Here is a 14,886-nt window from a genome sequence, read left to right on the forward strand (position 1 = left end):
TTGATTTGCATGTTTATGTAGACAATCATGTCTCCATGCAGCCAAACAATAATTGTAATGGTATACTGTAGCCATATTAGATCAGAAGAGCAATGTTTCTGGAAAAATATAAGGTTGATTTAGTGAAAGAATAATGCTAATGCATCTAAAAGATATTGCACTCTGAGGGGCAGTTTTTGCACAGAGGAATTGAAATGCAGATCCTGTTTGTCAGTAGTAGTTCAGGTTATATAAAGGCAAAGTCAGTGCACCAAGCTATTTGCATTCCTCATACTCTTTTAAATTTGAGAAAAACTGATACTGTCAGACAAACAACAAATGTTTTCATCCAAAATTGAATGTGAAACCAAGTAAACTATACAAGTGTTATGAAGGTTATACTGGGGGATCAATGGCTGGCATGTGCACAACTGAAGCCATTTTAATTAAATATTTGTTTTAAGTTTTGCACCAAAAGTTGAATGTCTTGGTTACAGTTATAATACCGGATAACTAATGACCCGTACATTAAAAAAAAAAAAAAAACACACTAGAGAGATCTCAACAATTTTTTTTTTTTTTTTTTTTTTTTTTTTTTCCTCTCTCTCAAATCTGTAAATTTGTTTTACTTTAAAATGCACTCTTGTGAAACCAATGTTTTATATATACACACTAGTCTGTTCTTTGTCTTTGCTCTTGTAGTGAATACTTCAGACTATACCAGTGTTATAGTTTGGCTTCCTACTTTTGAATGTACTCCTATAACTATTGGAACAGACAGGTCTTGTTAATGAACACAAAATTCACAAGCTTGGTTAGCTTTCAACCTAAGATGTGTATGTATATTTTGTTCATATATGACAGCACTTTTTTTTTTTCTTTTTTTTTTTCTTCTCCCCTCTTTGCCAAAAAACCAATGTTTATGGACAGATATTTAAGTATGAATTCATTTGGATGGCTTTCTGCCTGAACCATATGACTGAAATGTATTCTCTCAGTGTCACACCTCTGAAAATGTATATTTATTTTTTGAACAGTTTTGACTAAGTGATAATAAATGTAGATGCACAAATCTCTCTTTTATATTGGTATTATTTAGCACATTTATTTGAGTCTTGCAGTATCAGGATGAACACTTTTGCACACACAAGAATACAGTGGTAGCACTCAAGTGAGGACAATCGGATGAAATACAGTACTGTAGTTGGCACTGACAACTGATACTCAAGCATATAAATTTGAGGTTATTGTAAAATAATGAGAAATTTTAGGATACTGTATATACACTTAGGGGGCGTAGTGGGTTGGCTCGGGTCCTGCTCTCCGGTTGGTCTGGGGTTCGAGTCCCGCTTGGAGTGCCTTGCGACGGAGTGGTGTCCCGTCCTGGGTGTGTCCCCTCCCCCTCCGGCCTTATGCCCTGTGTTGCTGGGTTAGGCTCTGGCTCCCTGCGACCCCGTATGGGACAAGCGGTTCCGAAAGTGTGTGTGTGTGTGTGTGTGTACACACACACACTTTGCTACTGAAGTGAATCAATGGCAGTAGTGGCAGGAGGTGGTAATAAACATTCTCTCTGCTGAAGAAAAAAAAATACATTCAGCCCTCTTTTAATGGGTTCCTGTAAGACAAACTGCTTACAAGAATCTAGTGTAGATTTTTCATGCTTAATTGTTTAGTTCAGTGGCATTTTGGTGATTACATGGTCTTTTTCCTTTCACCTTAATATAAGAAATGTTACTAGAAATATAATTGTAGATCAAAGCAAAATGTTCTTATATCAGCCAATGGTGTGTTTTAAAAGGAAGCATCTTTCCAGGTTACCATGCTGCATGCAGAGGTACGAAAGTTTTTTTTTTTTTTTTTTTTTTTTTAACTGGGGACAAGAAAAATGATACACTATGGACAACCAGAATTTATCATTGCATCATGCAAATCCAGACAATGCAATGGGCACCAGGATTCATAGACTGTGAAAACAGTAAAAGTCAAAAAGGAAAATTTTTGTTATACATATGAAATGTTTTATTTTCATGCATACAAAAAACTTATATTTTGGTATTTTCATTGATTCCGGAGAATTATTTTAGATATGTGAGCCATCATTTTGTACATAAGAAATAATGGTAGTTGGATCCCCATATAACGGGGACTGGAACGATGGGGTGACGTGAAAGAACAGATTAAACCCGTTATGTGCGGAATAGGGGCACAGCGCTGTACTGCAGAACAATGGCGGTCTAGCTTTTGCTTCACAAAGTTTTTATGATGGCAAATCTTTAAGTAAAAATATAAAATCACAAATCATTTTTGTTTTTGAAAATTCAGTTTCGGGCTGGAGTTTGCCTGTAGTTCCAGCGATGAAATTGCGGATTGAAGTGTTTCGTAAGGACACATGAGCGCAGATAGAAGAGACGTAGCCTGTCTGTGCAGTATTTCTCCGGGGTTCGAAGCAGGCTGTTTACATTAAAAATCACATCAAATGAGATCAAAACAACCACCAACACTTAAGTACCAGTACCTGCTGGCCCATTAATGCAACAGGAAACACGTGACAAGCAGCGAAGTTATTAATAATACACAGTTAAAAGAAGAAGGATTTCTCACTCTTAACTGACACTGTGTATTATCTAAAAAAGCGCTGTATGACGACCCATGTATTCATTTAACAGACTTTTTCTCCAAAGTGTGCACAGTGAGTGATTAATAAACAGTATCGTAACGACCCGCGTTAGTGTTGGAAAACGAACGGAGTCCTCGGACCGAGAGCGTCATTTCCCTGTGTGCCGGTGTTCCCACAAAACGTTCGACACGAACGCCGCCTGTGCGTCCTTCTTCACCCCATCCAAACCCACGGCTCTGCGCGCCACAGTATTTATACACACTGTATATGTCGTATATGTAGTATAGAAACAGCGTCCAGCGTACACCCCTGTGTTAAATACGGAGTTGTACTGCTGCATGTGCCTGTGTATGTTTTTGAACTGTCTCCATGTTACTATGACCCAGCAAACTAGTGTGAGGAGAAGGCAGAGAGCGAATGACCCGGCACCTCCACTCAGCACTTTCGCCCACACCGACTGACTGCGGGGTGAACGAACTCCAAACTTTGGACCGAACCCTATTACGGAGCGCGAGCGAGCGCTGCGGCTTAATTGGCGCTGACATGCACGCGCCGCGGCTCGGCCTCAGTCCCCGGATGGTGAGGGAGCGCTGCGGGAAACATGGACGTGCTGACCGACGAGCGAGTTCGCAAGGTTGGTCACACCGTGCGTCACTCACTGGTGCTTTTTTAAACGTGCCTCCTCTTTTTACTGTGGTTCACTCGGGTTTATTGTAGCGACCGTGTCGCACAAGATGAGACATGTCATTTGTGCAAGATGTACCTGGTCCTTGTCACTAAAGTTTTTTGTTCGTTGAATGAAGGCATTTGATTTAAGACGTTTAATTTTCATTAATATTTCGGTTTCCTGTTTTGTGTCTTAGCTGATTCTGCCACGCGTAGCTGTTGTTTTCTCTCATTTTTTTCAGGGAAGAAATAATTTGTGAATCTAAGAATTTGTGCAACAGACACTGCAGGCAGGATGGTTATGTAACCAGCTAAAACACAGTGTTTACTTTTAGCTTTGAGTGAACATTATCCTTATGGTATGAGAAATTCTAAAACAATTTAAACATTATTATTATTATTATTATTATTATTATTATTATTATTATTATAGCAACCTTTATTTAACTGACACTTTTACTTATATTGTTAAATAATCAACTGTACCATGATTTACCCATTTATGCAACTGGGTGTTGTTACTATACCAGTTCAAGGTAGATACCTTGCTCAAGAATACTCTGGAAGGAGTGGAGTTAGAACCAGGGACCATCCGATTACAAGATGATGCCGTAACCATTGCACCACCTCCTGGCTTCTAAAATGAAATACAGGTTATAACCTAGAGGATCAGGTTCCAAAAATAATGGGAGTCGGCGAGTGACCGATTTGGATCGTTGGATCGGTGTGTGAGTGTGTGTGTGACCGTGTGTCAGTTCAGAGACGAAGGGTACCTGGTTCTGGAGGAGTTCTTGGACTCCAAGGAGTGCGATGCCCTCAGAGCAAGGATGAAGGAAATTGTGGAGAACATGGATGTACCAGCACATTGCCGAATCCAGTTCTCCACTGAGCATGAAGAGCAGCTGAAGGCACAGGTATCCCGCCCTCACAGTAACCATGATCAAATCCAAGTACAGTTCAGGCTACATCTGCATTTATTCACATTTTTTTCCAAAGTGATGAACAGCTCACAATGAACAAAAGTACCTGTTTGTAGTCTTAGACTCAAGTTTAAAACTGTATTTGATTTCGTGTCCCACTATTAATCGGATTTGAATCCGTCTAAAATCAGTATGAATTTCACATTTCTTTTCATGCCGACTAAAGATGCAGGTAAGATTATTATAATATTTTCCTTTCAAAGTTTTCTCTTAGATAAAACATAGTGCCTTTGGAGGTACTGTTGGTTTCACACAGTTTCATTCCAGCCTGTACGTGACTAATGTTTGTTTTTAGAAAAAGATTTAAATGGTACAAAAACATATTTTTCTTGTCCAGGGAAGTGCTGATTATTTTATCACCAGTGGAGACAAGATACGCTTTTTCTTTGAAAAGGGAGTTTTTGATGACAAAGGTAAACTTAGTACATGTGATCCAACTGTATTGTGAGATTCAATGTTTATTACACTAAATAAAAGTCTAATTAAGGTTTCCATTCATGTAGGAGAATTTATTGTGCCAAGAGAACAATCTCTGAATAAAGTCGGACATGGTAAGCATTAAAGTTTCCAGTGTCTCATTTTCACACTTTGGTGAGATAAAATATCTGTATTTTTACTATATCAAACATGTAGACCAGGGGTTTTCAATCCTGGTGCCAGGGGAATAATGTATTCATGAATGAAATGGTGTAAAATAATCATTTAGATGTTGAAACAACTTCCAGAATTTCATACTACATAAGCTTTAACCTGAATATTACAGTCTGGGGAACTACTAATGTAAATGATGAATTTTAACACCTTTTTAGTACATTTAAACTCCAGCTGAGTTAAACCACGTCGAAATTAGTTTTTTTTTTATTTATCGTTTTTGTAGCCCTTCATGCATATGAGCCACTGTACAAAAGTGTCACCCATTCCCCAAAGGTTCAGGTAAGCTCCTGGGTGTTAAACAGTTACAATATTTCTTTCTTGGTCTTCAGGAATTCATAGTTTTCACAGCATACAATAATTATAGAAAAAGTCAATACTTTTTGTCTGTATTTTTTGGGATTGTAAAGTTATTACATTGAAGCTAAGATTTTTTAAAGATATGAAGTAGTTTGTATGTTTCACACAATAGAAAATGAGTATTTTTATCATAAACGTGTTAAATGTTTGGATATAAACCCCAAAGCTTCAGAATAATGATCGGTTTTTGTTATACTCCATGTTTTTGAGATCTGGAAACACTGATCAGTGCTTTTTGGTAATAGGTCATGTGACACAAAATTTTTGTCCAAATTACTTTGGAATAATCCTTATGGCTTCATTTAGTGTCGTTTTTAAAGACACTGAGCACAGAGTCTAAATGAAACTTTTTTTTTTTCTTCCCAGAACATGGTTAAGCAGCTTGGGTTGAAGAAACCTGTGATTGTGCAGAGCATGTATATATTCAAGGTACAGTATGCCCCTACTGCACAGAAGTTGGTGCTTTAATATGGGATTTCACCAGTGTGTGGTGTGTTTCTGGGATCAGTCTAAGGTTGACACTCCACTGAGATAAACATATATTTCTGATAGGACTCAATCTTTCATAGAGTACTTATTATGGTGCGATATACTCATTCTCATGTCAATCTATCTTTTTAGCAACCTGGAATTGGAGGAGAAGGTAAGAAACATTTCTGAAACGATAATTTTGCAATGTCTTTTTCAACTTTCACTCCATTAATGAGTCTTCCTGCAGTTGCAACAATGTTGAATTTAATGTTTTGTTGTATCCACTTTGATTAGATCCTGTTTTGGTTTGATTATTTAGATTTGACACGTTTGTCCAAAGCAAATTACAGTGTTAGGTTTGTGTGCTATGGTAGTAATAGTGATTTACACATATTAATTTCAACATATTAAGTTAATTATTTATACACATTATCTATAGGCTAAATCAAAATGAAAATATATTTTACTAACTGCTGATCATAATATCGTATTGAGTAAATAATTTTATAAAATCACTCCACTAATTTGTCCACTCCACTAATACATGGAAAAGAAAAATGAACAAAACAAATAATAATGATGACAGTATAAATAATCAGACATGGAAATGTTAAGTTTTGCTATGTACATTATTTCAGTTATGTGCACCATATCCACTGCTCAGTGGGCTGCAGTCTGCAGCTAGGTGTAGGGCCTTCTCATTTTTGGCTATATGTTCCAGTACAGGCAGGAAGATATGATCTGAACCTTTATATTTGAAAATTTGTCACAGAGCAAGAGAGTGTATCTCTGTACCTGCCTCTTCAGGTCTACCCCGACACAATGAAATGTTATGGAAACAATCACCTCTGATTCTTTCCTGAAGCATCGGTAAGTGATTATTATATGCTTATTCTGCACCTCCTTTTGCCTCAGTCACTCCACACCAGGATGCCACCTTCCTGTATACAGAGCCTCTGGGACGAGTGATAGGTGTGTGGATTGCCCTGGAGGATGCCACGCTGGACAATGGATGCCTGTGGTTTATCCCTGGTTCCCACAAAAGTAAGAGCTTGTCTGCATGTTAAAGGGGTGAAAAGCTACCAACATCTCTCAACACCAAACACCCCTCCATGGATTTAAGCTGAGAAGGCTTTTGCCCCTCAGTGGTGTCAGTCTGCTATTTTCTGGCTTAAACTAGTGTTAACCTCTCCATTACCCTGGAAAACATGAATGTTGTAAATAAATCCTTACTCTTTGGATCAACTGAAAATCCTGTACCATCAAAAGTTTATAGCAATGCTACACAGGGCCTCCAATGGCATAGTGTCCATGCGCTTTGCAGAGTGAACGATATAGGCAAAATCTTGTGAACTTTATATCATAAACATCTGTGAGCCAAATTATCCAAATGTTTGATGTGACTGTACCTTGGGAGAATATCAGAGTGCTTAATTGGCATTTTGTTCTACCTTTTGATGTTCTGGTCCTCTGCCTTAGGCGGAATCACCCGACGGATGGTACGTACCTCAAAAGAGACCTACCCCCTCACAGACTTCATAGGAAGGGAGCAGAACCATGATGAGAAGCTATTTGTTCCTGCACCTGTCAAGAAAGGTGAGAACCACCCACTGCATGGGGCCAAAGGGTTGAGAAAACAGGGACATAGTCAAAAACAGGTTATTTCTCGGTCAGTGGTCGTTACGTAAGTGAGGACAGTGAATTCCCGAGTACTAGTTAATGAATTACAACTGTAGCGTCACTCCAGTGAGGTCACTGTGTTGAGCTGGGGTCAATGTGCAGTACAATGGAATCCAGTATGGGGGTGTTGTGAAATGGGCGAAGGGTCAATATGGATTGCCATACACGTATAGGAGGACTGGTTCTGATCCATGGGGAGGTGGTCCACCGAAGTGCCCAAAATACCTCGGACCACTCCCGACAGGTGTACACCTTCCACATCATGGAGTCTCAGGACACGCACTGGAGCCCTGAGAACTGGTGAGTGGCACAAATATTTGGGAGACACAGCACACCACTGGGTATTGTGGGAAATGGCATGTGTGTGAGGCAGGATGAATGTTACATGGCCAGCTTGGTTTAGATAAAGACTGCACTGTAGCTGCAGTTTGGTTAATAAAACTTGCATTTTTCCTTAGGTTACAGCCCACAGCAGAACTACCTTTTCCTTCTCTCTACACTTAAAGTGGAGTGGAATTAAAGTTCATGCACTACAGGCAACCTTCTTTATAAAGCATTTTGATGGACCAAAAATTTGCAATTCTTTGACTTAAAGATGTTGAATTTATTGTGCTCTTCAGATGGTTTTATTAGATACAAAAATCATTACACATCAAGGAAAATGCAAGTTTTGCATAAGAGTTATATGGATTGTAATCAAACAACAATGAATTTTAATAAAGCTTTAAATGTTTTTATGCTAGCTGGATGTCAACTAATCATGCTATACGTGTGGGCTGAACAGAGATCAAACAAATGTCTATTGGACATGTTCAGCTCAGGACAGGACTTATATTCAAGAGATTCTGTTGAATTCTTCTGGAACAAGAAGGAACAGAAGCACAAGATCAGATTTTGAAAATCCCTTTTACTGTTTTATCATTAATCACATTCCTTTAATGCTTAATGTAATGTCAAAAGAAAAGAGATCATTACAAAAAAGCACATGCAATACAAAATGGAAATTGGGGTTACTACATATTCACAGCCACTGTTGAAATTCATAACATTTTAACCTGAACATAATGAAATACGAAGCATAGCTTAGTATTTACAAAGCTGTATTTGAATATGAAAATGCTACACTGCATTTTGTCAGAATCCAGCTCCACACCAGTTTTTTTTTTTTTGATTACTCATAGCTTATGTCAGAGGAGTGCAATTAATAAAGTAGTACTCCTTTGATCCATTACACATATACTCTTCATGTCTACTCCTTGGTCCTGACACCGTGGATCTCATTTTGAAAACTTCACAAGGTTCCTTTACTTTTATGCCATATAACTCGCAGTGGAATTCACTAGAGATATAAGAAAGGCTAGCTGTATTTGTGAACCCATAACCTTCTGTTAGCTGTAACAAAGGCTTGAAGTGGGAACTCAAAACTACTGTTTGTTGGTTCCCTGGTCAGAAAGGGGAGTTGTGGAGGATCTCATGTATCAGTGAGTGGAGTACTACAGTTTATTTTCTGCCACCACATAGTCACCCTGACTTATGCCACTTCTGCAGATCATCTCTACATCATATATTAAAAAATGTCAATTGCTTTTATGCTATTTATACAGTGTATTTAAATATACTGTTGCTTTTCAAATGGTATATTCTAATTGCATTTATTGTGTGGTTTTACAGACAACTGTCGGTAAGTTTGTCAACCAAGTTTAAATCAGGACCAATACCGGAAATATTTCCCCAGATCATAGAAAGCAGAATGCTGAGCACAGTATAAAATAAACACTACATAAAAACTATCTTCATGTACATTTTGACATTTGAGATTTGTTGTAGAATTAATAAAGACCAATACACAACCACTAACAAACTTGTTCAACTGGTTTAGAAACACTTGGACATTGACAACACCCAGTTATCCATGCAGCTATTGTTAAAATTAGGTAATTCTATTTTTATTCCATGGATGATCTGCAAAACTGATATCAGGCAAATGCAAAACACAATTCGTGGTTCAGATTTGCATTGAAAAAGGGATATGATGCATACTGATGTAGATGACTGTTTTTCTGCTCTGTGTTAAATTACTGACAGTCAAGTAGCATGTATTATAATATTGGGACTGTGCAAACAGAAGTCAGCAAGAGCTGAGTGAGAGCGATCATACATGGTATAGTGTTGAAGAAAATCTGAGGTGCCCTTAATCACATAATAAAAGAGGAAACAAGTGATCAAGAAACACTTCCAAGTCAAAGGTATAAATAAGTTAAATATAAAAATATGCTGGTTTGATTACGTGCTGAGAAAAATCACATAATGGTGCTAGCTTTAAAATTAAGTTACTTCAGTCTTGACTTTTAAATTATTCTTCGGTAGATTCTCACATTTAACTGTACTTCCAATGAAGAGCGACAATCACAGATGCACGACGCTGCATGGACCGTATTGTTCGGCGTATATTTCCACCTAGTGGACACTCATGTTCACTATTCAATATTGGCCAAGGTGCAGCGGGTCACCTTGCAATACAGTTTATTTACAGTGCACTTTATTCTTATGAGGTGCTCTATTCTGAAAACACACTCAAAACCCCCATTCACGTGGTTACAAATATTGTAATAACAACCACAAACACATACTTGCATCACAAAGTAATCGGTTCAACTAAAACAGGAACAAAAATAAGCACCGATTAAATACATCAATAAGTACAATCATTAACAATGCACTTTATGATGAGGAAGCAACCACCCAGCAACGGTTGAGTGGAAAACAAAAGCTCTAGATTAGTGTGAAACTGGAGAAAATAAACTGCAGGAGGTCTCGGTCCACGAACAGGAGGGTCTTCCTACTTGGTCGCCTTGTTCTACCACAAAACACTTAATTCAGTCTGGAGCCCCAGAGCAGGGGGCATTTCATCATATACTCAAGTGACAAAAAACAGGTTTCTATACTTCTTAAAGTATCTATTGTGACTGGTATCTTTGAAGAAAATTTTACATTTCTGCTGTTGGCTCCTGCTCCTGTGTGTCATTTATTGTTCTACAGTGTACTAAAAACTCTCAACACAGTAAGTTCACAAACAAAAGATAATGTTGTTAAATCCATGATTGATAAATGTACCGCAAAATTTAAATGTATCACTGTAAACATCTAAATTGAAAATTTTGGTATTTTATTTTAAACAAAGTTTTGAGTATGGATTAGTGAAGTCTGGAGCAATACACTTGGATCACGTAATTTATTAATTTTGATAGCTCTGCCGTGTGCAGTTTCTCTGCAGGATGGACTTCATGGTCTATATTAGCATCATTGAGCAGCGAGCTCTTGCAACATGTCCTTCTCATCAGAAATTAACAAAGGAGAATCATTAACTGAAGTTTGTCCAAACCTACAATTAGGTTAAAGGCCTAAACAAAAGTTCTGCAAATGTTTCTCTCCAGGCTTTAACCTTTGAGATGTATCAGAGTTCTATAACGCTGGCTCCTAAAAGCCATCCAGGCCAAAAATGCTGATCTTCAAACTACATGGCAAAATTCAATCCCCTTTAAATAATTCAGTCTGGGGTTTCTGACTGCTACAGAAACACCTGCCATTTTCTTCCTAGCAATATCAGTTTCAGCAAAAAAAGTAAAAAAGATCTAGTGTCAGATAAAAATAAAACCCTGAGGTTAAAATTAAGTGTAACTTATAATGCAATCTCTGTTCCATAACTTTCTTAAAGGCAGTCCCTGTAATAATACATGAATCATGATGGCCTTATGATTATAAAATGCAAAGTGACACTTAAGTACAAAATGTACTGATGTCTCTGCAAAGTTAATGCAGCAATGAACTTTGTCTACATGATGCATTTTCTAAAATAGGACTATTCACTTAAATGTAGTGCCACCCATATGAAAAACAGGTCTGTTTTAAAATGCCTAACGATGCATAATTCTCTGGGCAAGACATAACCGAAACAAATATTATTGGGAAGAAGGCATACAATTCCAGATTACCTTTTCAAACAAACACCTCCAGGTTTTAAAATTAATCCACAAATTAAACAAAATGCACAATCTGAGCTTTGGTTATTGTTAGCCCAGCAATAACTTGACACACCCCTGGGTTGGAAGCGGCATCATGGTTGGGCCTGCTCAGATCATGAAGAGGACGAAGAGGTACAGTGGAAGAAGAAGGTTGTCTATCTGGGCAGTGTAGGCCTCCAGCATAGATACCAAGGCAATGGACCCCACCACCCACGCATAGCTTGCGTTCAGATTGAGGGCCCCGTCAAAAATGAGAAACATGGCTACAGCAATAATTTGGGCAAAGACTGACGTAGCTGTGCCCTCCATTGTCTTTCTCGTCCCGGGCCACCGGATCTCACCCATGGTGCTGCCAAACACTGATGCCACGGTGTCCCCCACACCCACTGCTAGGACCCCTGCATAGGGCACAAGGCCCCCTGCCCCAGGCAGGCTGCCCTTGGGGGCACAGGGCCCGGGGAAGAGCCAAATGGGCAGAGACATACCCAGGAGCAGGTATATGTGGGTGAGGATGAGGGGCCCCGAGTCACGTTCATCCAGGAAGAGTGTGAGCAGCTGTCGGAGGGGCTGGCCCAAAGGACGAATGCGAAAATAACGCACATACTCCAGCAGCAGGAAGACGGCCAGGCAGGCCACCGAAGCTACGTGGAGCAACTGCCTATCGTACATGAGTCCCGGCACATAGGTAGCCACTACGATCACGTGGAAGTACTTGCGCACCACGGTGGATGCCTGATGCTTCTTGGAACCAGATGTCCTCTTGTAGTTCTGGTGCAGGACCAAAGCGGAGGCCAGAATGGCCAGCAGCACCCAATATGCCAGCAGATAAAGGCGCGTCCGGCTGAGAGTCACAAAGTCCAGCAGCCACATGATTGGGTGCCTTCTGATGAGTAGTGAGAGCCAAGGCATAATGATCCCCAAGCCTAGAACAGCCGCCATTGTGTGGAAGAAGAGCGAGGAGACCCACGTCTCTGACTCCATAAAGCAGAAGAGCACAGCAAAGATGGCCCCGAGCAGGAGGGTACCCAGCAAGACTACGGGCAGGAAGTAGTTAACAGGGTCCCCTTTCACCTCAGCCAGGTTGAGGGAACGCTTGATGAGTTGGTTGATGACAAAGCTGATTCCTCCCACAACTACGAGGGCCTCCCCTGGCGTGAAGCAGCGGGGCAGCAGGTACAGCACGATTAGGCTGAGGTAGACGAAAATGAGCAGGACTTCCAGCACCTCGATGACCTCAGACACCGTCAGGGTCTTCTTAGCAGTGTACAGAACCGCACTGCCAGCGATGCCAGCTATCACACAGGTGTTGGTGGGCACTGGCCGAGTGATGCCCAGGGCAATCAAGGAAAGAAAGAGCGCCAACATCATGCCAGTGACTGTTACCACCATGGAGAAGCGCTCAAAGTAGACGTTGCCAGATGCCTCGCAGCGCTCCCTCAGTGCTAGGCCCAGCAGAGGGATCACCATGCAGGCAGGCAGGACACCGCTGTTGGCCGATGGCCGGAACTGGAACACCGCACCGCCGGTCTGTAGCAGGCGGTCCCACTTGTGCTGCACGTAGAAGGCCTGGATGGCCAGAGCGATGCAGCACCATGACAGCTGGTTCCACACCACGAGGTGGACACACAGAATGATGGCGAACACCACAAGTGACTCCACAACTGCTGGATTGCTGAGCATGACTGCAGGGGGTTAGGAGCCTCCAACGTGCTTCCAAATAGATCTCTTTCAGTATAGTAAGACGCCCTCCCCAGCTGACAGTTCCCTAGATGTCTTTCAAAACTTTACATGGTCTGAGCATTTTATCATTCCACGTCACCTGTGGAGGAGTATCAAATTGAATAAATCAAGCAAATGACACAGAGAAAAGACTGATTCTTTGTCAGAGACAACATGTGCATCTTTTAATTGGTAGGTCTCAGGTTCAAACCCTACTGCTGCTATAGAATCACTGATCCAGGTACTTATTCTGAATTAATACTGTAAGACACCAGGGGCAAAGCAAATAAAAGATAATAAAGCAGGTGCTGGTAATGCAGAAAACACTAATCTGCAATCTGTGTTAAAATACATATGTAAATACAAATCCTCATCGAGTATTTTGGGAATACATATTTTCCCTTATTCCTCAGACAGGACTGAGGATTCATGAAGTTCTTCATGTTTCAGGGTTGCATTTAGTTACATATTTATGTCTTTCCTTAAAAAAATACAGAACAACATACTAAAGGTTTAAAGGAGGTCTGCAATCCTTTTATATGTTGCAACAAAGGGGCGAGAAATTCTACTTTGACACAAATACTGGCAGGAAATTACATTTCAACACCAAATTGTGCAATTTGTAGACTGAGTAGATCAGAAAGAAACACGTCTCTTATGGCTTCATACAAACATCTATAATCACAGCGATAATGATAAATGTGTATTATTTTAATTATTATTATTGTTGTTACAAGAAGGTCAATCCTCTGAGGGCTCAAGACAAAAGAAGTTTCCATGCTCTCCACGAAGCCCTAAGAAGGTGGCATCTGATGCTCAAACAAGATAGGTTGTCATTTCAAGGGGTGGCGCGATGGCGCAGCGGGTTTGCCCGGGTCCTGCTCTCCGGGGGGGGGTCTGGGGTTCGAGTCCTGCTTGGGGTGCCTTGCGATGGAGTGGCGTCCCGTCCTGGGTGTTTCCCCTCCCCCTCCGGCCTTGCGCCCTGTGTTGCCGGGTTAGGCTCCGGCTCGCAGCGACCCCACTTGGGACAAGTGGTTTCAGACAGTGAGTGTGTGAGTGGTTATTTCAACCTTTTACTATTGTAAACGTTATTTATAAGAACGGGCAATGTGATGTGTGGGCTCTGGTGTTTTCGCCACAAGTCCCCTGCCTCTTTAAACTTTAAACTCATTTTTATGATTACTAAAATACATACTATAGTATGGACGAAGTAAAGTAACTATGAAATAAAAATTGCTGTCAAAAAGGTAACTGTGCCATTTTATTAGCACATACTTAGTTTACCTTCGCAATGAGACAAGTACAATAATTAAAACCGATTGACACGTTTTATTTTGTATTAACAGGTAAAACAAGTCACTTGTCAAGTGTTTTTTTTTTTTAAATGCTATGTTTAAAAACTCAGTCAGTGTCTAAATTCCCCAGCTGCCATGATTCACAGTCTCAAAAATAGCAAAATCTGGAGTCTTAATTAAACACTAGAAACTAGAATGAATGAAAGTTGTCTTCTCTTCCCCATAATCAATGAAACAGATTAAATTAACGTTAACACAGCCATTTTTAGGATGTGTGTCCACTCACCACTGCTCGGTCCGCTCTTCACACTCTGCTGTTTTTTTTTTTTCCCTCTGGTTTTCTCTCTTTTTTCGATTTGTTCACGAGCCCGACGCGCCCGCCATATTGACAGTGAAACCACGTGACTGCTAGGGGCACGTGGCTCCCGCGACAGGAACGTCACACA

The 14,886-nt window shown here is 40.2% G+C and overlaps 2 protein-coding genes across 2 annotated transcripts; one reads left to right on the forward strand and one right to left on the reverse strand.

The window, feature by feature from the left end:
- Positions 1-3,116: 3,116 nt before the first annotated feature.
- Positions 3,117-11,405, forward strand: phyhd1 (phytanoyl-CoA dioxygenase domain containing 1). Its single transcript, XM_018752069.2, has 11 exons — positions 3,117-3,230; positions 4,018-4,176; positions 4,580-4,655; positions 4,746-4,793; positions 5,120-5,175; positions 5,620-5,682; positions 5,875-5,896; positions 6,640-6,768; positions 7,204-7,320; positions 7,578-7,704; positions 7,863-11,405. Exons 1-11 carry the CDS (start codon positions 3,198-3,200, stop codon positions 7,906-7,908), a joined length of 876 nt encoding a protein of 291 aa, XP_018607585.2. The 5' UTR covers positions 3,117-3,197; the 3' UTR covers positions 7,909-11,405.
- Positions 11,406-11,408: 3 nt separating this feature from the next.
- Positions 11,409-14,799, reverse strand: dolk (dolichol kinase). The gene is made up of 2 exons (XM_018752055.2): positions 14,727-14,799; positions 11,409-13,245 (listed from the first exon to the last, which is right to left on the reverse strand). The coding sequence occupies exon 2, from the start codon at positions 13,104-13,106 to the stop codon at positions 11,535-11,537; it is 1,572 nt and encodes a 523-aa protein (XP_018607571.1). The 5' UTR covers positions 13,107-13,245; positions 14,727-14,799; the 3' UTR covers positions 11,409-11,534.
- Positions 14,800-14,886: the final 87 nt, after the last annotated feature.

The sequence above is a fragment of the Scleropages formosus genome, chromosome 6 (assembly GCF_900964775.1).
Source record: "Scleropages formosus chromosome 6, fSclFor1.1, whole genome shotgun sequence".
Lineage (NCBI taxonomy): Eukaryota > Metazoa > Chordata > Actinopteri > Osteoglossiformes > Osteoglossidae > Scleropages > Scleropages formosus.